Here is a 24,438-nt window from a genome sequence, read left to right on the forward strand (position 1 = left end):
TGGGAAGATCGAAGCAGAGTCAGGACTGGGAAAATACAAACGAGTGCAGTGACATTCAAAAAAAAAAAAAACAACAACAACAAAACAGTTGTTTTTGGAAGTAATCCCCTCGTTTCTACAGTTTAGTCTCCAAAAACTACATCCCGTTTGGACGTCTGGCCAATTCCAAGGAAAGTTCATGTGAAAGAGGGTATAAAGGGTATCACACTTTACAGAAAGGCAGTGCTGAGTGGTGGGTAGGCGTCTGGGCTCTGGAGTCAGGCTGTGTCCGAACTGTGGCTCTCCACAGGTATACACGGTGACCCCAGGTATGACATCAAGCCTCAGCTTTGTCATCTCTAACACGGGAGCGGCAAAACAATCTCCCCCTCTAGAGATGTTGTAAGGATTAAATATGGCATTTAGCACAGTGTGTGGCACAGAGTAATGTATAAGTTAATGCTTGTTTTGTTAGGACACAGGGGTTTGGCGAAGACTATCTAGTTGGGCAGTCAGCACCTCCAAACTGAACTTCTCTGTCTGGGGTAACGTTAGGGAATCTTCCAGAAACGACCTACCTTCGGCTGCTGGGTCCTGGGGTCCTGGATGTGTTCCCAGTCTCTGCCGTTTAGGCTGTAGGAGACTTTGAACTTGCGCACAAACGCCCTGGCTTCCACGGCAGTGATGCTGTCTCCTCCACGAGCCCCCTGGATGATGATGCCCTTCACCGTCTTGGGCACTCCAAGGTCCACCTGCAGCCACTCCTCGCCCGGCTGGGCCTGAGGGACCCGGGGGAACCAACCCGAGCGGCTGCTGACGAGGCGGGCGGCGCTGGGGCTCCAGAGGTACTCGCGGGTGGAGGAGGCTGAGATCTGAGAGTCAGGGATGAGGCCCGAGAGCATCCCCAGCATGTTGGAGCAGGGGGCATCTGTGGAGGGGAGGAACATAACAGCTCGTGGCTGGCACCCTGCTTAACGGGTACCACCTCCCGTTAATAGGGAGCTACAAAAGAACCCGACCATCAAACGCTGTCGGCCAGCACCGATTTCTTCACGTTTCAAGCACGGTGGTTAAGAGCCCAGACTGGCAACCAGACTGCCTGGGTCCACGTTCGTTTTGTCGCTTGCTAGCGGTTTGACCTTGGGCAAATGATTGCACTGCTCTGTGCCTCAGTTTATCTAGGTCTAAAGGAGGGCTGGTGGCAGAACTTACCTCTCGGGGGTTGTTGTAAGGATTCCATAAGTTACTACATGAACGCTCATGGCACAGGGCCTGGCACATCTCAGCGCTCACACTGTTAGCCAAGGGCTCTCGTATCCTCGCCAGTGACACCAGTCCCCACTGAGCCTCCCAGGGCAGTGAGCGCGGGGGGAGTTCAGCCGAGCCCGGAACTGCTTCCCGGGTGACTGCTTTCCCAACTGGTTGGACACGTACCTGGGGTCAGGTCTTTGCTTCCACTTGTTATCACCGCTCGGTACTACCTTGCATCCTTTGCACATGCTGTTCCTCCCACTCCAAATGCTGTTCCCCTCAGTCGTCATCAGGCTAACCTTTACTCACCCCCAAGCTTAAGTGTGGCGTCCTCAGAAAGGCCATCCCCAAATTTCTAATCAACAGTCAGGTCCCCTCGGCCACTGTTTCTCGGAGCACCCTGTTCTTTTCCTTCCTACACGCATCCTAGTTTATAACTATCCAGTGCTTGACGACGTTATTATCTATGTTGCCCACCAGCCTGAAAAAGCGTCATGATGTTAGAGACCCCATCTGCTTGTTCACTTTTCCTGTCCACTTTCACTCCCAGTGTGGGGCCTGGGGCACAGCAGACCTTCAAAACACAGTCGTGCCGCCAATGACTGAGTGGCTAAGACACAGATAAATGGCGTGCGGCAAGGCAGGGTCTGCAGTCAGGGTGCATTAGATGCTCATAAACTGAGTTCCAGGTGAAAGCGGACCTTTGGGAAAGGTCACGTGGTGCAATCATGCTATGGGCAGCGGGCTGGAAGGGGGAGCAGAGCCCAGGGCACCATCAGCTCCCCAGCCTTGCTGGGGCGCCCCCTCACCTGTGACCCGGCAGCCGAAGAGCTCCAGCCGCAGGGCAATGCCGGAGTGCCAGGTCTGGGGCCGGACCCTGACGAACCTGGTCAGGAGCGGCGTGTGCAGCTTGTTCAGAACCACCTCCGTGGCATCGTTGTTGGCTTGGAATACCTGCAGCGGAAGACGGGAAACCGCCGTTGAAGTCCCAGTTTGTAGGCTGGCCACTCAACACAGTCCTTGAAGGCAGTGCAAAAGTTCTGTTGAACCTTAGTTCCCTCCGGTTTAAAAAGAATCAGTGCGTTTGTTGTTTGGGGCTTTGTTAGAAGCCCCATGGAAAAAAAAAAATCTAATGGCTCACACTGCTCTCACGTGAAAACAATAAATGGTCTTCACAAAAACTTTTAAAGGAAAGGAAAACTTTGCCTCTGGCCGAGAGCAAGCAGAGGGAAACACGTTTGCCTTGAAAAGGAAAACGCTTTCAGGAGCGGAGAGAGGGAGAGGCACAAAAAGTGGAATATTCTTTAAAAATGGAGCCGAAAGGTCATCTTTTAGGGCTGGCAGACCCCACCCACTAGCTTGAACTTGATGCTCCCCCTCCGTCATGGTGCAGGCATATAGGAATATTCACAGGGTATTTTTATAAAGTGCTTCAACAGTTGTCTTGTTAGTTACTTTGAGGCCTCCCTGCTCCATGAGCGGGTGAGAGCATGGGGCCACCCACCATCTACCCCTAATGGCCCTGTGTCAATCAACACTTTTTTGGTTCTCTCTGGTCTTTGTTGTAGGGTCAGGGTTGCAGACAGTCTCTCAGAGTCCTGCTCTGGCTTCCTCTCACTGTAATCCCCGCCCTGTAATGAAATCCATCCCTGTCCCCATCTGACCAATGCATCTCTTAGGGGAGGAAAGGCTTTTGGGAGTAGCTTCTAAGCCAACATGGTAGGAGTAAGTCCTAGTTTACCAGATGGCCCAAATCAATAACTGCCATATGGACCTTATGCTTTTCTGTGCTCTCCATTAAAAAAAAAAAAAGTAGCTTGTGCAAGTATATATGAGTTTCTCTTGGTTTCTCTGGCTAAGGGTGGAGGGAGAGACCAACCAACCGTCACTTCTAAATCATACCTGTCATAGCTCTAACAATCAGGAGAGTTTGCAAATCTACTCACGGCCAACTCTGCAACACCTAGCAATTTCTTCTGGGTTGAGGGACTAAATACTTCAGCTCATGATATCTATAGCATGCCAGGTATTTGGGCATGACAGGGCTGGGACAAGACGATGGGGAAACTGGGATGTTTGAATACCCCTGAGCCAGACACTGTGTAAACACAATTACCTCTATAATGCCCCAGAAGGTAAGTATTATTATTTCTGCTTTATTGACGAGAAAATGGAGGCTCAGAGATGTCTGTCTGGATCCAAAGCCCCTGCCATGTTTTTAGGCTGTAGGCTTGTGGGTTCCTACGTTGACTGTCATCTCTTTTAATAAATTTGCAGCGTTTATGTTGGTGGCTAGGAGTCTTGGAGCCCTTAAGGTCTCCAAGCATGGGCTGAATGGAGGTGGAGTTGCTGTTCAGGGATGTGTGTTTATAATCCTGACATAGAAAGCTCTAGGTCACAGGAGTGGGCTGCATGGCAGCTTAGAGCTAATTAACAACGTGGTTCTTTCTTTCCCATGAACTGTAACTAGGAACTCTGCCATTTGGCAACCTTGAACCCTTCATATTTCCCACTTGCTGAGGTCAAAAGTTACAGCCATTTAATAGCACAGCACTGATGGCGGGGGGGGGGGGTGGGGGGGGTGGGGGAGGGTAAGAGACGCTACACCTTTTGCGACCAGATGAGGGGAGGTGGCTCATTTAAGACAGATGGAAGAAAGGCGAGGAGGAAACAGGTTTTCACTGGCCTACCATATTCAGTTTAAACCTCTTGTTCCTGGTGCTAAGCCCACCGACCCAGGGGAGCTCCCCCCGACAGCCTGCCTAGCTTGCTGCTTCCCTTTCCTTGCTGGGGAGCCTCCTGCCCCGTCCTGAGGCCAAGTTCCTTCCTTTGCTGCCTTGCTAACCGCAGGGAGCAAGAGGCAGAACTGCTTGACCACCGGTCTCTCTCACAGGTTTGATTTGGCTGCTTCCTTTACAGTGATGGGAGACAAAGAGGGGCGAGAAAACAAAACAAGGGAAGAATGGCCAGGGAAACAGGAGGAAAGCGGCTTAAGGTCAGACACCTGGGGAAAGGCCGATGGGGAGAAGGGGAGAGAGGTACCCAAGCCTCTGTGATCTTAATCTTGGAGAAGGATGACCGGAGGAGGAGGGGACAGGGTGCAGGACGGCTCTGGCCTGGCCATGCCCACTCCATGGCTTCTCGGGTGCTTCTAAAGGACTCTGCGGCTCTGAGACAGGAATGGAGGAACTGAATCCAAGAGAATGAGATGACTCAGTCCTCCTAGAATTCAGCATGAGGCAGAAGCTCTTGTTTGTTTGTTTGTTTTTGTTCTTTTGGCAGGGCAGAAGCAAATGCAGCACTTTGCTTATTTGGGGAGGGTGCTGGGAGCAGTGGGGGGCCACCACCAGCCTGCTCCCTGAGGACGGTGATGGTGACTGTGTGTGGCCTCCATCCGGAGATGCTGAGGAGTTCATATGGGGGGGGGGAGCTTGATTTGTCATGTGAATACAGAACTGGAGCGTTGAGTGGATTTGAACTTTAACACAGCTGCTAATCCACAACATATACACCACGCTGGTACCGTTTAGAAACACAGCACGTCTTATGTGTTTTTAATATCCAATTTTATCTTATCTGACCCCTTCGTTTTTCAGCGTTGGCAGACAACAGTGCGAAACCTTTCCTTCCTCCCGCTCAGTAAGGAAATGACTGTGTCTTTGGACTGCCTTTGGGTGGCTGGCATGTGCGTGAGTGTGGCTGCACGTGGGTGTGGCCACGCGCACACACGAGTGACCCAGTCTGGCGAGGGGGTTGGTCTTCCCCCAGAGGCACGAGGTCCCAGACTTTGGGTGAGCCCCCTGGATCTCCGCCTACGGTGGCCCCAGTCGGAGAGGGGACGAGCACGCGGCTTCTCTGCTGAGGCCACCTAGCTGACCGCTCCAACTCCGCGTCATTCTAATTCCGTTTTGCTCACTCTGCTCCTGCCCCTGCCTGGAACCACATGAAGCCTCATTCAGTGTGGCCTCAAATTATCCTTCTTGGTTTCCTGTTTGCCCTTGACTTTGTGCTCAGATCTGCCCCTGCTCTCTGGACCCTTTGCTGAAGGAATCCCACCTTGTTTGATTAAACCTGTGATACACCTTTCACGCTGAGTGTGGTGGAGTGGGGAAAAAAAATCCTCGGACATCACTGAGGCAGGAGCCAGGACAGACACTGCGCTGCTGATTAACTCGGAAGTGTGGGCAAATACCTCCACTTCCCCCAGGCCTCAACTTCCTCCTCTATTAAATGAGTTGATTTGTAAGGTCTTTGCTGGCCCCCAGATTCTAAGGCTTTCTGCATAAGAGTGTCCAACTAGAACTGCCCCAGCAATGTAACAGGGCATTTTAGTTGTCCATTGTCCCTTAGAGCCTGAGTGCTTTTGTAGACGAGTGCTGTGGGTTTTAATACGCGTCAAATAGTGCCCAAAACACATGGCGAGTGCCCCACTCAGAGGGAGAGTATACCTTGTTGATGTTTTTGCTCAATAACGGTTCAAATTATGAATAATGAAAAGTAATGAATAACAACACCTTAGTCCTTACGTATTGTCTTGCACCCAAAGATATCAAAGTGCAATTTATGAAAATCCATTTTTAATGAAATATTAAGCAGTTTCTATTTCTCCTGACCCAATGGATTTACAAGGTCTCTATTTTTCTCCCTGCATCTTCCTATTTATAGCTGGTAAATGCTATCATATATTATACATCTTTATGACTTTCTCAATGCTTCTGTGGTTTCAGAATCACCCTTCATATGTTTTCTGATCAAATTCTCTGAGATGGATTCTTGGCATCTCGTCTAGGCGCTGCAAGGTAAGGGGTTGTGTGCATGGGAAATGATGCCAGGAAATTGGTTTTATTCCCTACTCCCTGCCGACTCACTGAATCACTATAGGCAAATCAATAATCCTTAGATACCTTGGTTTCTCCTTCAGGAAGATAAACTCAATAACAGGCTTGCAGGTGAACGCTAAAGTCTACCAGCCCTCCCTGCTGGCTCCAATGCCTGCACAACACCCAGGACAGATGTTACAGTGAAAGCTACATCACAAGTGACAAATGGGTCTCTGTTCAAAGGGGAGGTTCAAGTTCTAACAGCCATTGACTCTCACGCCCCACTTCGAGGTCGTAACTTGACAGTAAGGTGTCCATAATGCTGAGAAGAATCAGTGGATCGTCAGTATATGGTACACGCCCAGATAAGCATAAGACACCCAGATCATCAAACTGTGATAACATGATAACATCTGTTTTAAAAGCTGGATGTCGCAGATGGTATATGTTTTTGTTAATTTTAAAAGAAAAACTGGGGCGCCTGGGTGGCTCAGTCGGTTGAGCGCCCGACTTCAGCTCTGGTCATGATCTCACGGTTGGTGAGTTCGAGCCCGCCTCGGGCTCTGTGCTGACAGATCAGAGCCCGGAGCCTGCTTCCAATTCTGTGTCTCCCCCTCATGCTCTGTCTCTTTCTCTCAAAAATAAATAAACGTTAAAAAAAAATTTAAGAAAAATAAAAGAAAAATGCTAATATGGTTGCTTTACCACCCCAAAAGAAAACCAGAAGTGTATTCAAGTAGGGATGCACAACTAGTGTATCCCTAGTTTTTTTAAGAGGTAAGGATAGCATTGATTGATGTAATTATTAAAGTGTGTGTGTGTGTGTGTGTGTGTGTGTGTGTGTGTTGAACACATAGATTCCTTCAAGTGCATCCCTGTAAACCAAGTTTAAAAAGGAATTCAGGGCACAAAGTGGTTTGGATAATCCATTTGGTGCCTCGCTGAATTCTGAACATAATCCAACACTTTCCAATTGATTCTTGAGACCTTTGGTTTACTTGCAGTAAGACAGAATCTGAGACCAGCAGCACTGCAAAGATTTTCTGATTTGCGCCTCTCGGGGGAGGGGGCACCTGCCAATTAACTTGGCTGCCACCCAACATCCCAGCGTGGTTACTTTCTATACCCCACCCAGGAAAAGAAAACCAACATGTTTTGACCATGCCTACGAGCTCCTAAGGCGTGGAGTATACCAGCATGTGAAATGAAAGAAAATAATATATGTGATCTAATAGGAAACATCTAGCCGGAAGGCATCCCTGATGGCTTTGAGGTCATCTCTTCTCTGTTTTTCATCCCCTTTCTTGTTACAGCCACCGTTCCCCGCTGACCTGTCCTTAAGTCTTCTTTTAAGAGTATGCGGTGACTCTAGCAAAGCTGAGAACAGGTGAAGTGCTGGCCAGGTGGAGGCCTCTCTGGGCAGAGGTGTTTCCTGCCAGGCCCACATCCCTTGCCGTCGCCCCCCTCATCTCTGCCATCAGCACTCAGATGCCCGGGATGGCGTGGATGCTTCACGTCCATCACAGGCTTTGAGCTTCTTGGCAGAGAGATAAGGTGCAGGCTCGCGGTGTGAGCCGGCTGCTTAACCTTCCTCAAGCAGGCAGGCCCTATAGTTGACACACGCGGGCTCTCGTCATGTGCACCGTCTCCCATCCGAGTAGGGCTTTGGTATTCAGTCTGCACACGCCTGTCTCTTCATTACCTATGGCATGACCTACAGTTTATTCCGATTTTGCTGTAAGTATCTGAACGTGGCCAGCTCCAGGGACTGCAAAGAAAGCAGGCAATTTTTCAAAGGCAACACAGTGCTGGAGCCCTGAGGTAGAAATTGTGCAGGAGACGTTCTTCTTCTTCCCCCCCTTTTTTTAAAATAAATATTTCTCTCCGCTAATAAATGTTTCATTGCATCCAAAGTTCTCCTTTTCAATCTACTTGGCACGGACACTCAAGGAGGAGGAGAACAAAGCAGGCAGAAGGGAGAGGTGGCAGGAACGGAGGGCAGAAACTGGGGAAACCAGTGGCAGATTTTAAAAATTTCTCTCTGAAACAACTGAATGGACTCATCCTTACTGCAGAACCCAAGGCCTGTCTGCTCTCTCCCACCCTCTTCCCTGGCATCTTCTCTAAAACCAGCCACCGGGCCTACACATAAAAATAAATTGTTAATCAATGAACACCATCCTGTTTAATTAATTTGTTGCACCAAACAGGCAAGGGGTGGGGGGCAGGGTAGGGGGGCTGTTGCACTCGGGGACAACGATGTTAAGGTAATGGACACTTTTTTTTTTCCTTTTTGTAAATCATGGCCCTGACAATTCTCTCTTAAAACTCCTCCTTAAAGACTATAAAAAAATTTTTTTTAAGCTGCTTTCATTCTAGTGGATGTGGGAACTTAGCCAGACACAGAGTCAGAAGGGATGTGTCTCATATAGATGTGTATACATATACAGATATGAGAGAGAAGTGGGGGAGACTTTAAGGGAGGGGAAGAAGGGGGGCAGGGCAGAGAAAATTCCTTAACCACCAAATGCTCATTTATGACCATGATGCCCTCCTGTCTCCTGCTCCTTTACTTAGGGCTGTTTTTGTCATCAAGCAGCTCTGCTGATGTAAAGGAGAAGACAGAGGAGCAGGGACGTGTCATGGGGTGGAGGGCGGGGGAGGCCGGTTTCTTCCTGAGGGTGAGGGCGGAGGTGGGTGGGACGTGTGCATCCCATCTGTGTGTGCCTTGTGGGTCCCCGTTAGATTTACTGCAGGATTATGTTACCCCCATCGAGACGCCGAGCCCTGGAACACAGCATACTAACAGGATTAGGGTTTTGGGACTGGAGACAGGAAAGCACCAAGGAGAAGAGGAGGGGAGGGCAGCTCAGGGATTTGGGGCTAGAGGAGAGATGGTGTGGGGGAGAGTATAGCATCAGAGCAATGAAAGGGAGTGGCCAATGTCCTCCCGGGAAGGTCGGGAGAGAAACACAGGCATTCTCACATTGTCACATTTTTTGAGAAGGTGCCTTTAACTTGCAGGTGGGCAGAAGAGAGCGTGAAAGGGTATGGGAGTCAGGCTCCAGAGACTCTCTGCCAACCGCATTCCTCTTCCAGCAGAATCTCAGCAAATCTCAGAGCAGGGAAATGGTGATGGCAAAGAACCCGACAACCTACCAGATGAGGTGTTCACTCCCATGCTCATCTAGAGACGCTGGAGTTAGGGCAAAGAAGAGTTTTTCCAGCCCCTGCAGAATCACTACACCCTTTTATAAGCCCTGCTCACTCGCTCTGTCCCACTGGCCTCAGTGCACAGCAGTGCGATGGAAGGCATTGGGAATTTGGCAGGGAGCATCGTAAGCGCCAGGGAGGCTGGCCTCAGCTCCCAGAGACAATTCAGCACCCATGGGAGTTGGGTGAAGCCGGCCACAGGAGCCTGATAGAAAAAAGGTTCCAAGCTTATGTGTAATGACATTTTCCCTTGGGCTTCCTAAGTGGAGAGGCTAAGGGTCTGAGCTCATCCCATGGCAAATGGATAAGGGACAAACTTAATTACGTAGGGCCCTGGATTCTTCTCAGTTATAACTGAAGGGGGCAGAGAAACCGGGGGACATGAATTTCGAAAGGGCATCGGCTCTCTTCGGAATATACACAACCCTGGTTCGACGAGGCAACCATACGCATGGCTTCTGAAGGCTGAGGCTATTTCCCAGCTGACAGCTTGTGTCATCGTCGTCGTCTCATACACAATAAACAAAAACTACAATGAAAAGGATAAGGGGAATGCAGTCATCCGCCAGGAGGTAAAAAAAAAAAAAAAAAGGTATTTTTTGAAAACTGTGAGTTGTTAATTAGGGGAACGACTGCATCCCTCACAGAAGACTGGAGCCGAGGAGGGCAACGTTCGTCCCAGGCAGCTCCAGCACAGGGCCCATCAGATGCAGGGAAAGGTCTGGGTGACTTATCAGGTCCCTTCCAGACCTCCGATCTTAAAGGAGGCAGATAGATATCCCATGGGGCCTTGTTACTTTTTAAACTGATAACTTGCTTCTGCTCAAGAAGAGCTTTGTGGGTCTAATACATTAATTCCACCTGCAGACACCCTTCCATCTACAGATCCCAAGGTGCTCTGCCAAGAGCCGCCGCAGCACCATTCCATTTGGGCAGGCGGAAACATTGAGGCACGGAGCCATGAAGAGAAATTTCCAAGGTCACACAGTGCATCATCTAAGGGGATCTGAAAATAGACGCCGCGTGGTTCCGTTTGCCGACTGATTTGGGGGGTTTGGTTTCAGGACACCACTCTCTCTCCTCCTAAGTCTCTGATGATTTCAGACGGTTTTAAATTCTCAAGTGGCTTTCAAAGTCATTTGTTTTAATCCAGAAAATAAATATAGGGCAGAGAATTTTCGAAGTGAGGTGTTTAAGTGTCTTGAAGGGATATGGCCGAATCAAATGCAAAGCAACTCCATCTTCAAGATTCTAGGATGCAGCCCATTCTGTGATGTAACTCCAAGAGCCTGCCATGCTGAGTCACGCTGTCTGAGCCCAACTTCAGATCTCAAAACCAATGGAGGCTCTCCAGGAATATGCACACCTCTAGACCCTTAGACTGAACATCTAGGAAGCTGATTTCCCTCTGGATCCAAGACAACGGCCAGGCCTAGATCAGATTGCTGGGAACACCCTCCTAGAGATCAAAGCCCCATGACCAGGTGCCTTTCCTGGGGACTCCATGGTTCCCCAGGTCCTGGGGCAAATTACTTTAAGAGCTTTGATTCCAGTCTTTGAAACAGTGCCACATTCTGAAGCGAATGAGGTGGTACCTGAAGGCTCTCTGATCCCATTGGCGGCCACGATTGCATTAGTATGACGAGCTTCGTGCGTTTCCGCCACTCATTACAGGGTAATTCTGAAAATGCTTGGACCTCATCCCTGTCCTCCCCCTCCCATCCTCAGTCTGGCCATCAAGATATGTTTAGCACCCCCACAGACTCTCTCTTTGAGCCCAGATTTCTTCCAAGTACATCAGAACAGCCAGCAGCATTGTGACTAAGAGCAAGGTAACCGGGGCTGTGTCAACAAGGAGACGCCCATGCTTACCAAGTAGGGGGGGAAGGAAGGCAAGGGCTTTTGCTTAGACATATAAGGGCACTGGCCTCTGTCCCTCTGCCCTGACACTAGAAGTCTCGGTCTCATTCCCTCTAGTGCACACTCCCAGAATCAGCAAGTCAGAGGTAAGTGGGGTCCTGGCCAAGGCCTCATGCCCCCAGCTGCTCCCATCTCTCTCTATGCCCCTCTCTTGGTTTGTGTGCACATGATTGTGCCTATAATTATAGGCACGTACACGAACCTTCTAATACTGTATTTACAACACTATGTCAATGTTTGGGGTGTTATTAATATAGCTGGCGAAACCAAAAGCAGTCGTTTTCTACTTGTGGTTTCTGAAGAAATAGATCTGAAGCAATTTGTATAATCTAAGGGAGCACATGGGCTGGATATGGGCTCCATCAGGCGGACAAGCTCTCTGCCTTGTGGTTATGCCATAAATATGCATGAGGAGGGCCCACCCTATAGGAAAATCATAGGTTCCATATATTTATGGCATGTGTAATTGGATAAGGATTTGGGGATGTGCTGTACATGTGGCCTGCGTAAGTCGGCTGTGTTTTGCCAGGAGGATGCTCGCAATACCCCCCACGATAGCGGAATGCCTCCCCCATAGGCAACCTCGTCACGACCTACCGGGTGGGAAGAGACAAAGAGGAGGCTGCTCGGAGGCCGAGGGAGGCTGGAAAGAGCTCCCTGGTCCCCACTTCCTGGACAAGAGTCGTTCGGCCATAGGCCCAGGCCCTGCCTCAGCCCGGTCTGGGTCCAAACTGTAAACGGTGTGTAGCAAGGAGATAGCATAGCCATCCCCCACCACCGCCAGCACTCCTTCATCTTGTTTTTCTCCGATTTCCCCGATTCCCTGGTCTTTGGCACACCATGTTGGTGCTGACAGGGACCCAGGAATGGAAATCAAGTTCCTACATCTCTGCCCCCAACGGCACCATCCCTTCCTCACACCCCGCGCGCAGGCTTGCATCTGCAAACCCTCCCTCTGCACCGTGGAGAACAGCCTCCGCCTTCCCCTCTGCTATGCTTCGCTCACAGGTCCTGAATTGTGCTTTCAAGCCCACCACCCGGTACTGGCCGGCCTGGCGTGGCGCCCACCATCCATCCAGCGGCTGCAAAGAGGAACCCAGTGGTAGCGACCGACCCAGACGAAGCCTCTCCCCCTCTTGCCCCCGACGCCCCTCCTCACCCCCCTCCCCTTCATGGCATCAAATCAAACTGCAGCAGACTTGACAAATCTATTTGGCACGGTTCACTCAACTATTTCAACCCGAACAGCCCAGAGAGCCGCGCCGACGCCCCACGAACGGTGCGGAATCTGCACGTTAAATACAGACATCTGGGAGACGGATCTGCTAATGGGGGAGCAGCAGAGATCACCCCTGGAGGGGAGGACGGGCAGGTCTCCCTCGTCACCCACCACACCCGCGGTGGGGCAAGGGAGCGTGGGGAGGGGGTGACGCCTTATTGGCAGGCTTTCCATTCTCCAGCCTCCTTCTAGGTTAGCCAGAGAATGAATTATCTAATGGGGAAGGGAAGGGGCTTTTCCTCTGCCCCAGCACTTTTTATGTGGGCAGGACGGATTCACTAAAAAACCAAACAACAACAACAAAACGAAAATGAAATTACCCCTTGGCTCCTGGGCAAAGAAATTTAGCCAAGGGTGAGAAGAGAAAGTGAGAGAGAGAAAGAATAATGCATCCAATATGAAAAAGTTGAGACTGATTCCAAAGGAGCCCAGAAAGCTAAATTCAATTCTCAGGAATAGCTTCCCTGCAGAATGAATACCAGGGATGAAGCCAGGGAGGACAGCATTCTGTCAAAATGTGCAGTGCTAAGGTATTTCCGAAAGCAGATTTCCTACAAATAGTGTTTTAAATAGCATCCCAGTCCATCTGCGTGCTTTTAAAATCAGCTTATGCTACAGTATCCCTCTGGCCAGCGCTGCTTAGTCATTGCGCCTGGACAGGGAGGCTGTCAGGTGAAACTCCTCCTTCTCCCTCAGGACCCACTCCGACTCAGCGTTGGCCCTCGCCTGCCTGGCTCAGCTTCTAGGTTCCACCAGTTTCTTATTGAGCAGGGTGGGTGGGGAGAGAAGGCATGAAAAAGAGTAGGTTGGGGAGAGGACTCAGCCCATGCACCTAGCATCCAGTGCCAGCTCCGGCTTGCCATTTCCAAGTGATATTTGCAACTGAAATAAACAAAGTCAGTGAGAAACCAGACCTGGTTGAACATGTTAAGGTGAGGAGGTCCTTCAATTAACTACCTCACTTTCCCTATTCGTCAAATGAGGAAAGTGTGTGTGTGTGTGTGTGTGTGTGTGTGTGTGTGTGTGTGTGTGACACCTGGTAATATCTAGAAGCCGTGATTTTCAGATGAATGGTGCCACGTTACTATGGCAATTTTAATAATAAAAAAAAAATCCACTGCCTTAAAAACTCACATTTCCAGAGCGAATCGGTGTCGACATTACAGTGGAGCATTTTCTCGGTTCAAGGTTTCCAGTCTCCCCAGCGAGGGCAAGCAGCCTCGGGGCAGTGGTAGGAGACAAGGAGGCTGTGTTTGCAAACGATCTTTGGCCTCTCTAGGTGTGGTGCCATGTGTCCCATTTTGATCATTCACAGCGTGACAGACAGGGGAACCGTAGCGCTAAAGAGGAGGGTCTCTTTGCCTGTCCCCACTTCCATTCAGGGAAGGATAGGCACTCTCCTCCTAGAGCCGGGAGCCAGCGCATGACCGTGTCCTCCCCCCGCCCAGGTGAGACCACCAGCCACTTCCAATAAGCCCCCTATACGCTGCGTGCACCTTATGAGCAGTGTATCGCCAGTGCTGGCCCGGGCCCGCTCACCGGCAGAATGCCACGTGTCTAAGTAAGCCGAGCGCCAGCATTCATCCTTGTGTGCAACAAAAACCCCACATCACCCACACGGCCACACCTCTGGGGGCCACAGACACTGAAGACACCAGCTGCGAGAATTCAATGCCTTGCCGCCAAGCGTGATTGCCAGTTCAGATCCCATCCCTGACAAACTGAATTTCTCCTCATTATTTATTGTCCTCTTTCTTCTTCGGGACATTGTGAGTCCCTCTCAGGATTTGTGCCCTTTCATTTCCAGACCTCGGTAACTCCTGAACTACAGTTTCATGTGGCTTTGTGATTGTTAACCCAGCATGTGGAAGGGACTCAGGCCATAAATGCTCAATGAATCCTGTGTAGGGAGGCGCGGACTGGGAACGCATTTTCTCCTTCATTTGCAGTCAGAGAGCACTCCGCAAGCTTGCTCGCTCTCTCTCTGCTGTGCGACATGCAACAGCAGCCCGGCTGTCGGAGAAACCGCGTTTTCCAATCGCTTTCGCGTGAGAAAGGGTATTTTCAGGGCCACCGCCTCCCACGCCTCCATCAATTATTTGAACCTCACGGAACAAGGCCTCCTCCCCTCTGTGGGGTCAGCTGGAAGCTCCTCTTGTCCCAAGCCTCCTGCACCACCCCAGCGTGCCTTTGAGGTGGGGATCTGGGTTTTACCTTGTGGTTTTTGCCATGCCGGTACACCATCCAGTCTTCACCGTTCGTGCTGACTTCCAGCTTGTACGATTTGACGTAGTAGCCATTCTGGGTTTCCCTGGAAATCGCTCCTTGCGTGGCAATGGCTGTGAGCATGGTTAGAAAGTGCAAATCCACCTGAGGGAGAGCAGAAGAGGAGTGAGGGGGCCGCCGCTCCTGACAGGAGGGCAGCATCTTGCTTTTGCTTCAAAGGACACGAATGGAATACCCGGCTTACAAGTCGTGTCTGTGATTCCCTCAGAATCAGCGCGATCAGTTATCAGTTTGCAATTCCAAGCTGGACGGTTAATCTCGGCTTATTGGACACTGGATTGGACACCTTTGAAACTGTAACTTGATTATTTTTCTGCTTTTCTCTTCTTTGCAAATCTGAATGGACGGTAGTCAGTTTATCTTAAAGGGATCCTTGAACATCTAGAACTGTGACCCCTTCTTACTGGACTACAGCCCGCCTTAAGTAGTAAAAGCAGATCCTATTCTAAAGGAACAATGGCTAAATCCACGCCGCTCCGCCCACTCCACCCCAGTCCAGGCCAGTCCAATTCACTTATGACACCCTTGTTGCAGCGTCTCAGCTCAGGGCTGCTTTGCCTCCCGTGCCCTCAGTCCCTCAATCCATTGTGTATTTAGTCACTCAGGTCACTAAAGGGTCAAAGGGCACGCAGAGTCTGCCCAAGCAATTAGGCTTATGCACCAAGTCCTGACCTTTTGCTTGATGAGGAAGATGGCCAACATTTGGAGGCACCTTTCTCCCCACAACGCCAAACCCATTTGGAAATTGCTTTGGAAAAAACCCAAAGGAATGCCATTCCTTTGCTGGCTACGGCGTTTCTTAATGGCAACCTCTGTGTGATCAAAATTTAGCCAGCACTCGCTGGTAAAATTTGAGTCAGGAAGCATTTATTGGCTACTTACTATGTGCTCAGCATAGTAAGCAATTCAAAAGAAGTATGCGGGGCTGCATATGTGTATGACAGACAGCTGGATAGCAATAAGAGAAAGTTTATGATTGAGGCCCAAAAATAAGGAGTGAAATCAATGGGACATTGATTATAAAGGAGAGCGTTCTGGAAGCTTTGCAGGATCAGAAGGGTTTTTGGAGAGGCAGAGGAGACACAGTTACAAAATGGCCGGAGGACTGTGCTGTTCGAACCTCTGTGGACTCCCTGGGAGTTTCTAAGTAGCCCTTCTCCCTTTCCTGCTGCCTGTTCCACAACATCCTTCTCAGAGCGGAGGTCACTGTGTCACATCAGAACTAGGACAGGATTGTCAATGGGTCACAAGGCCGTCTGGTGTGTGTGTCATAAAAGCAGTCATTGCTCTAGCATGGACCCAGAAGCTGCTCTTCCCTGGGGGATGGGAGCTGGACCAGTCTGTAGTTTCAGGGTGATTATTCAACACAAACTGCAAGTCTTATTCAGAAGGAAGGCAAACAATAGTCTGAAAAGATGCCGCAGAGCATCTGGGCAACTAGAGTTTCATTCCCGGTAGTGACATTTTCCCATGTGTTCTATCTTCTCTGATAGCTATGTGCAAAACCTTCCTGGCAGGGCTCCCTCCAAGAAGCAAAGATCATGAGAGGCTGCCATGCCTCAGCTAGCGACTCAAGTCTGCCCTTAGGAAGATGCCCTCCCCCTACCAAGTCTCTGATGCCTCCCTCTGCCAAGAATGAGGAAGATCTGGAACTGTTTATAGAATGTTCCATGGATATCTCTACTGAGAGGCAAATAGCACCCAGGCCAAACAACTCTGAGGCCTGGTAGGTGTCACAAGGGCAGCGGCAGTGTCCATCTTACTTGTCATTTTATCCCAGTAGTTAGCACAACACCTGGCTAAGTCTATTCGTGCCTGGCACCTGTGTTTTTGGACGGATGGATGAACGGGGTTCTCGAGTAGGCTGTGTTTATTTTCTTTGTGTCCTCTGTCCGCTCCAGGCGAGGAGCCACCTCCCTTGTCCACCAACACACGTGCCCTCTGCACACCCTCTAGTACATCTGAGTGAGTACCTGGAGATATTCCTTGCTGGAATCCAAGTTGGGTGTCCAGCCATTGTCGTCACCATGGAGGCGGCTTTGCTGGGGTGTCCACCTTCCATCAGAGTAGGTAGATGAGGCACTGATCTGTTCATTGGCAATCCGGCCGGATTCCATTCCCAGAGGGACATTGCACTGGAAGTCTGGGGAGTGGAGATGGTCAAAGGCAGAGTTATGTCTCTCAACCTCGAACCCCTGGGACTCTGAAAATGTTACTCCCTCTTAGGGGCAAGTCCTTGCAGGAACTCGCTCGTCTTAAAGACCTCATTATACGATCGCATTTTAAAAAACAACCCCGCCAAGTCACAGACTTTGACAACCCCTCTGGGTCTGAAAGAAACTAAATTGGACCTAAAAGGAGTCAGGCTGTGGGTAAATAAGAATCATCATACAAATTAAAAATACAATCTAAAGCACAAGAACTGTTGGTGCCGCAGGCTACGGATGCTCACAGACACCAGATGCACCGATATTGAAATACAGGTAAACGTGTGATAGACCCGTGGCAATCTGGGTGGGCTGATACATCGTGGGAAGCTTGCTTTATTAATAAACACCCAGGGGGCACTTTTGCTTCTTTCTTTCACTCAACTGTCTCGAGTTCTGGCACAGAAGACAGACATCACAAAGCAGTAAATGCCTGTCTTTGGGACACCTCTCCGCGAGCACAGGCGTGCCACTCCATTCCCCTGAGCCACTTGCTTGGGCAAATGGACCCAGAAGTCACTGAGTCTGGCCATGCACCATTAGCTCAATTGCTGTCCTTCCCACAGATACCACAGGCACTGGTCACTATTTGTGTGTGCACGTGTCTGATAAAGACCAGCAATTTTTTCAGCTATCAAATCCACTCTCTAGCTCTGTGACTGAACTGGCCCATTGCAGACCCTGGTGCAATTTGCAGTACTGTTTTCCTGTCACTCAATCTTCATGGGCTTTTTGAAGAAGCGCAAAAGCAAAACCCAGAACAAAACTCGTCACCTTTCCAGCAGGCCAGGCTGCCATGTGCGTAGGTAGGCACGCAATAAGCTGTCTACAACCGTGGCACGATTTCCCCAGCTCCAAGCAGTCTTCAAGTACGTCTTTAGTACTTAAAGTTACCCTTTGGGTTTCTCAGTGGAAATGGCAGCACATATGAGGCACACATCCTAGAGGAGCTGATGTGAAGATTCAGGAGTTGGGAGTAAACGTTGATGGAGGCCGGAGACTCACGGCCTGGATGGGAAGTTCCAGGGCAGCTGGAGCCAGAGGTACACTTTATGCTTTGCACGGCACCTGGCATATAGCAGAAGCTTGGGAACTGTGTATACTGGAAGCGTGCAGTGAAAATGCAAGCGTGTACCAGTCTAGTGAGAGAAGCTCTACCCAGGGCCAGAGATGTTTAATATATATATATATATATATATATATATACACATATATATATATTTATATATTTATATGAGAGGTGTAAAAATTACTCAGTTTTCTGACAATGGCCACTGAGGCTTAGAGAGCGAGAAAAATAGCCTCAGACTCAAAAAATGTTAGCACAGGGTAGGGGACTCTATAGAGACGTCCTCACTAACCTCCCTTCCGTTCACAGATGGGAAAACTGAGGCTTGCGATGGTTCTGAGACTTACTCTGGGAATAACTAATTCTTGGTGCACATACGTACTTTGTAAAGAAAGGGGTACCCAGTCGACATCTGTCTTATTTTCATTAATCTCTGCCTAGCAAGAAGATATAGCCCCCATTCCCTGAACTCAGATGCTACTATAAATTCTAGAGAACTGCCCTCTCCTCTCCCAGAGGCCAGTCTGTCTTCATTACATGTCCTCACAGCCCTGATGGAAGGACAGGACAGAGGTTCCCAACTGCCCAACTCACTGTCTGGTGGCTCTTGATGGACCAGGTAGTAGCGTGCAGAGAAGCCATCCTTGGCCACCGCCATGTCTGTGTGAAAGGTCAGAGAGAGGATCCCGGTCGACGAACGGAGTTCAGAGGGTGTCTTGGTGCCACAGTACTTGCCAATCAGGGGGCCGACTGGACATGCAAGACAAAGACAGGTCAGTAGACATGGGAAGGTCAAACTCCATTTTCGATACATTTGCACTTGCCACAATCACCAGTCACTCCATGGAGCATCCTTTGGGTATGCCTTGGCATAAAAGAATGACCAAAAATAGGTCTTAAGAACAACACGTAGTATTTTTCCTGGACATTAAAAAGTACAGTTCACCCTTGAACAACACGGGTTTAAAGTGTGTGGATCCACTTATACGTGGATTTTTTTTGGAGAAATACAGTACGCTCCTGTAAATGTATTTTCTTTTCCTTATGATTTTCTTAATGACATTTTCTTTTTCTCTAGTTTCCTTTATTGTAAGAAGACTGGGTACGCTACACATAATATATAAAATATGTATTAATTGACTGTTTATGTTATTGGTAAGGCTTCCGGTCAACAGTAGGCGATTAGCAGTTAAGTTTTTGGGGACTCAGAGTAATGTGTGGATTTTTCAACTGCATAGGCAGTCCAAGTATTGTTCAAAGGTCAACCGTACTTTCCCTGACCTGGCTTCATTCTGTTCTCTCCCTCTGTTCAGGGATGGGCCAGAAAGCTGTCATTATAATGCCTGTTCTACAGAAGAAAAAATTGAGGTTCAGAGAGGTCACATGACTTTTCCATGTTCATACGGCTAGGAAATAACAGAGTTGTGACTCAAACCCGAGTTTTCTGACTAAGTCGTAGGCTTTTCTCAGGAAATGAAACTGCTTAGCCATCAAGTCTCCCTTATAGTGCAAAACACTAATACTGGGGCGCCTGGGTGGCGCAGTCGGTTAAGCGTCCGACTTCAACCAGGTCACGATCTCGCGGTCCGTGAGTTCGAGCCCCGCGTCGGGCTCTGGGCTGATGGCTCAGAGCCTGGAGCCTGTTTCCGATTCTGTGTCTCCCTCTCTCTCTGCCCCTCCCCCGTTCATGCTCTGTCTCTCTCTGTCCCCAAAATAAATAAAAAATGTTGAAAAAAAAATTAAACAAAACAAAACAAAACAAAACACTAATACTGACTACAAAAAGGAACAATTGGTTTCTTCACCAATACAGATTCTGCTCAAGACCTATGTTGGTCTCCCCCTGAGAAGCACCAGTTCCTCTGGGCCTTGGGTGATGCACCTTTTTGATATTTGTGATTGTATTAATAATAGTAAAATCATAGTAATAATAATGGTGATGAAAACAGTTTATTTATACACATAAGACACAGAGTTTAAGTGACCTACCCAGGGTTGCAGAACTGCTCAGAGCAGAACCAGGATTCAAACCTAGTCAGTCTGGCTCTGGCATCCTATTGGAGCATAGTGGTCACTGAGTCACTTTCTCTGGAAATCCTGACAACTTGGGGCAGAAAAGAACACTACCGATAGGTCTTCTCATCCTCATCCGAGTATCTACTCACTCTCCTCCTATCCTTCTCCAGAAAAATACCTCCAAGAAAGGAAACTGCCTTCCTGCAATTTCTCTGAAATCATCCTTGGTGAAGAATACGAAGAGAAAGTCATCATGGGTCATACACAAACCCTAAGGAGCTTTGAAGTCTTTGTTCTCTCTCTCTCTCTCTCTCTCTCAATCTCTCTCTCTCTTTTATCGTTCCTAAAGCAATTCACAGGCAAAGGCGAAGCTCCTGAGAAGGGTCTCGTGACAGCGACATCACTTACCATGAGGAATGCCGTCCCAGATGTCCAGCCAATCGTATTTGCAGTCTCCTTCGCCCACCTGCAAAGGGTCATGCTCCAGGTCAAAGGTCAGAAACTGCAGGATGATCTCCATCTTGGGTTTGGCCAGGATGGTAAAGGTACAGTCCAAGTTGTGTGGGTACTTCTCGGGAAATCCAGGGGATTCAATGGTCCCGTTGGGGCTTGTGAAGTTTTTTGAACAGTCTTCGGAGCCTGTATGTAAAAGAGAACTGTAGCATTAAGAAAGGAGAAGAACATGCCTTTCTCTCCTGCCTCTGTCACATGGGTTATTTACATGTTGGAGCCCCAATCCCCCTACTCGTGACGTTTTTGTTTTCACTGGAGTGGCCCTTGAAGCAACATACTCTTCACAGCCACGTCTCAAGCCTTTAAGCCAGACTTTCTTTAGGAGAGAAATTAGGGGAGGAGAGCTGGCGTGCTCTACATAATACAGTAAGATCAGCAATTGAGGAGTTGGGGAGTAGAGGGGGGTTAGAAAGAAGTGTGTGTGTGTGAGATACAGGGAGGGAGAGAGAGAGAGAGAAAGAGAGAAAAAGAGAGAGATTCTCTTGAAAAGAGGAACAGAGCCTTCTTTCTCAATTACTCAGCTGCTCGCTCCAGAAATGTAAGTTATTTCAATCCTTAAGGAAGGCTTGCTGATTGCCAGCAGGGAAAACAATGTTACCCCTTATTTATTGCTGACCTCAACACTAGCCCCTATTGTCCCAGAGCCAACCCAGTGCCCCCTTCTCCCTCCAAGATCCAAGGTGCCTCAGGGGAGGGGCAAAGGGGAGCTCGGGTCTCATTCATGTCATGACTATATTAAAACGAGCTGCTCTGTAGTGGCCAGACAATTAACAATCGACGTTTGTAGCTGGTGGATCACAGCAGGGCGTTGGGGATGTTAAAGGCCGCTCCGGCAGCAAGTTTGGAAAAATGTGGCAGTGTATTGACATTTGGAAGGCTTCTGGTTCCTTTGTGGTAGGGATGGCCTTGTTTTTTCTCCGAAGCTCTTGTGTCTGCTTTCCTGGGACTCACGGAGGCGTTCTTATTAAATGCCGCACACATTCGCATCCCGGTGCAGGCTTGGACGGCAGCAGGAGCTCTAAGAGGATTACAGCCACCAGATCTGCTAATGCCTCTAGGTGGAGTCGCATTAAAAGGGCCCTCGTGTGCTTTCACCCAGCCACCATTGGCCAGCGTGGGCTTCCGACCAGCCCCAGGACGCTGGGCTCACGGAGCAGCACGGGGCCAGAAGCGATGCCAGTCAATGCAGTGGATGTAAAGGCTGGACAATCGCCATTGATTTCACTACGCTCCGATTTTAAAATTAAAAAAAGCTAGCAGGATTTATGAGGAGGATAATAAGCACTCTAAGCATGAAGAAAAAATACAGAAATACTCGATAAACCAGGTGTTTACTGGCAGGAAGTGTCCTCTGGGGATCCCGCTGAAATATAACTGTGTGATGTCAATACACTGATCTTAGCCCGCAGCGATGTCTTTATCCGAGGCTCCTGCAGCAGGGCCCTCCGTGAGGCTCTTTATTGATGACGGCTTTCTGGAAAGCGCGCGTGTCTGACTTGGAAAAGGTGCCATGCAGATAAGTGGGAGAAAGGGGATTGCAACTTCCTTTAGCATCAGACCGGAAATTCCAACATCCCTACCTGCCCATCCATCACCTCTGCCTTCAGCCCAGTGCTGTGCCCTGGCGGCGTGGGGATGGGGGATGGGTGAGAGCTAACCTTTTCAGCATTCCCAAGGCTCCCTAAAGTGCCGCATCTCTGAGGCTCTGCACTCTGTCAGTCAGTCACGGGCGGCCCAGTGGGCAGCTGGGTCCAGAGGGCTGAGCTGGGACGGCCTTTCCCCAGTTTGTTTACCACTGAGCCCCCAGCTTTGTTTACTGCCAAGCCCCACGCTCCGGAGGGCCTCCTCAATGGTTTGGGATGAGGCAGTTTGGCAAAGCGAAGCCAGCTGGCCGGTCTTTGGGGGGCTGAGAGGAATCTTGAAAAGGTTAGTGTTTATTGCCATTGTGCAGCCTTCTCCATGTGGGTCACTTAGCCGGAGGAAATTAACTCTCTAGCCACAACTGGCTTCCAGAGCCGGAAAAGGCATCCTGACATTCCCTCCTCAAGTTTGCTGTCTTGTCATTCCTTCTCAGGGCAAGGGGAATCCCCACCCCACCCCACCTCGTCCCCCAGCACAGGAGCGGGGAATTTTTGGTGGAATCTTTCTTTGGTTCCTCCCATCCATGGGGGAAAATTCGCCCACAATGGACACCTAGTGAGTCGAAGACAGGCCCGGAGAATGCGACATTTTAAAGCACCCACAGCTTCCAGGGTTCTGAGGTCCTGCACTTCACTGGTCAGAAGTTTTCAATATGATATATATTCTTTTAACGCTTATTCATTTTTGAGAGACAGAGACAGAGCACGAGTGGGGAAGGGGCAGAGAGAGAGGGAGACACAGAATCTGAAGCAGGCTCCAGGCTCTGAGCTGTTAGCACAGAGCCTGACGTGGAGCTCGAACTCTTGAACTGTGAGATCATGACCTGAGCCAAAGTCGGACACTTAACCGACTGAGCCACCCAGGTGCCCCCAATATAATATTCTTATGGCAAAACAACCAACCAACCAACCAACCAAACAAACAAAAACACCAAAAAGAATATGTATCTGTCTCTGACACATGGCTATCCATGGGTATATTCTCTGGCTTATTTTAAATGAGGAAGAAAGACAGTTTTATCCTTTTTATGCAGAACAGTCCAACTTGCCCATTACAATGGTGCATTCGGTCTGTAATTGTGCCACCTCATAGTTTGGACTGTGGTCAAAGTGCCAGAAAGCAGGCAGCTGGATGTTAAATGTGGGGGAGAGATCTCACAAGAGGGTGACGATCTTGGGACGAAAGGGGCGTCTTGCAGACATCGACCTAATCCAAGATCCTTCTCTGCAATGTGTTAAAAGCATCAGAGGTTAAAAAAAAAAAATAGCTCAGTCAACAAATACGCAGGTTCACTCAATGCTAAGATTGTCCACACAAGCTGGGGGATTTTGGCTGCAGTGAATGGTTTCATACCAAAGGACTCTGGTGTGAGAAGTGCCCACTCCATCTTTTTCCACTATAAATTTTACAATAACTCTGCAAGCAAAGGAAGAATCCACACGCATAAAGCTATTTAAAACATGGTGGTGGATTTATCCAAACTGAGCTGGGCCTGCCCTCAAAAGGTGAATTCAGTTCAGGGAGCGGGAGCAGGGGGGGCACTCCAAGTTTTCTCTGTCTGTGGATGACCCCAGAGATTTCAGATTCTGCGATGTCTTTGGGCACCAGGAAGGAAAACCTGATCTTGAACTTTGGTCAAGAGAGTCTCAGAAAACGAATGAACAACAACAACAAAAAACCCCCACGTTTTCCAGTGATTCAGTTTCCAATGTTACTTTTTAAGTTATTTTAAAATTCCTTTCTCTGTTCTGCTCATGATTTGGCAATTCGAGATCCTTTAAGTCTGCGAGCTGTTTCGGTTTGCACTTTTGTATGTGAGCAGTCTGGTAATATATAGACGCGTTTAGAAACCACTTCATTCAGGGGAGACGTGGACCTTGCACTCCAGCCACATGTCCCCCTTTTGCACCTGAATTGCGGGTTTGTGTCTGTCAGTAGAACTCGGCAGCTGAGCTTCCACAGTCCTCGGTACCATTATTTTGGGTATCTGTGTTCACAGTCCCCGCCGCTCCCCCCCCCCCACCCCCAGCCCCGTCTTTCTCTCTGAATCTGACTAGGAAACATAGCTGTTTGTTTGGATTTCTTCGGCATGTTCACGCATTTCTTTCATGTTTTGCGGATGACGTAAATTTTGTGTATTTTCTTCCAGGACTCCCACGGTGGAAATGTGGGTGCAGGGAGGGCATGGCATCTGGAAGAATGTTCATCTTCCTAGGCTTCTCAGCTTTGAATTTTGTGGCCCGC

The 24,438-nt window shown here is 49.2% G+C and overlaps 1 protein-coding gene across 3 annotated transcripts in view; it reads right to left on the bottom strand.

The window, feature by feature from the left end:
- NRP2 (neuropilin 2) overlaps nucleotides 1-24,438 on the bottom strand; it is a 116,799-nt gene that overhangs the window by 55,070 nt on the left and 37,291 nt on the right. For all 3 annotated transcript variants that reach the window (XM_047870832.1, XM_047870831.1, XM_047870833.1), the window contains exons 4-9: nucleotides 20,449-20,679; nucleotides 18,619-18,774; nucleotides 16,722-16,891; nucleotides 14,677-14,832; nucleotides 2,040-2,184; nucleotides 558-907 (exon numbers count right to left, since the gene is read on the bottom strand). In XM_047870832.1, the coding sequence (XP_047726788.1) occupies nucleotides 558-907; nucleotides 2,040-2,184; nucleotides 14,677-14,832; nucleotides 16,722-16,891; nucleotides 18,619-18,774; nucleotides 20,449-20,679 (1,208 nt within the window). The remainder of the gene's footprint in view (nucleotides 1-557; nucleotides 908-2,039; nucleotides 2,185-14,676; nucleotides 14,833-16,721; nucleotides 16,892-18,618; nucleotides 18,775-20,448; nucleotides 20,680-24,438) is intronic.

Source organism: Prionailurus viverrinus, chromosome C1, assembly GCF_022837055.1.
Source record: "Prionailurus viverrinus isolate Anna chromosome C1, UM_Priviv_1.0, whole genome shotgun sequence".
Lineage (NCBI taxonomy): Eukaryota > Metazoa > Chordata > Mammalia > Carnivora > Felidae > Prionailurus > Prionailurus viverrinus.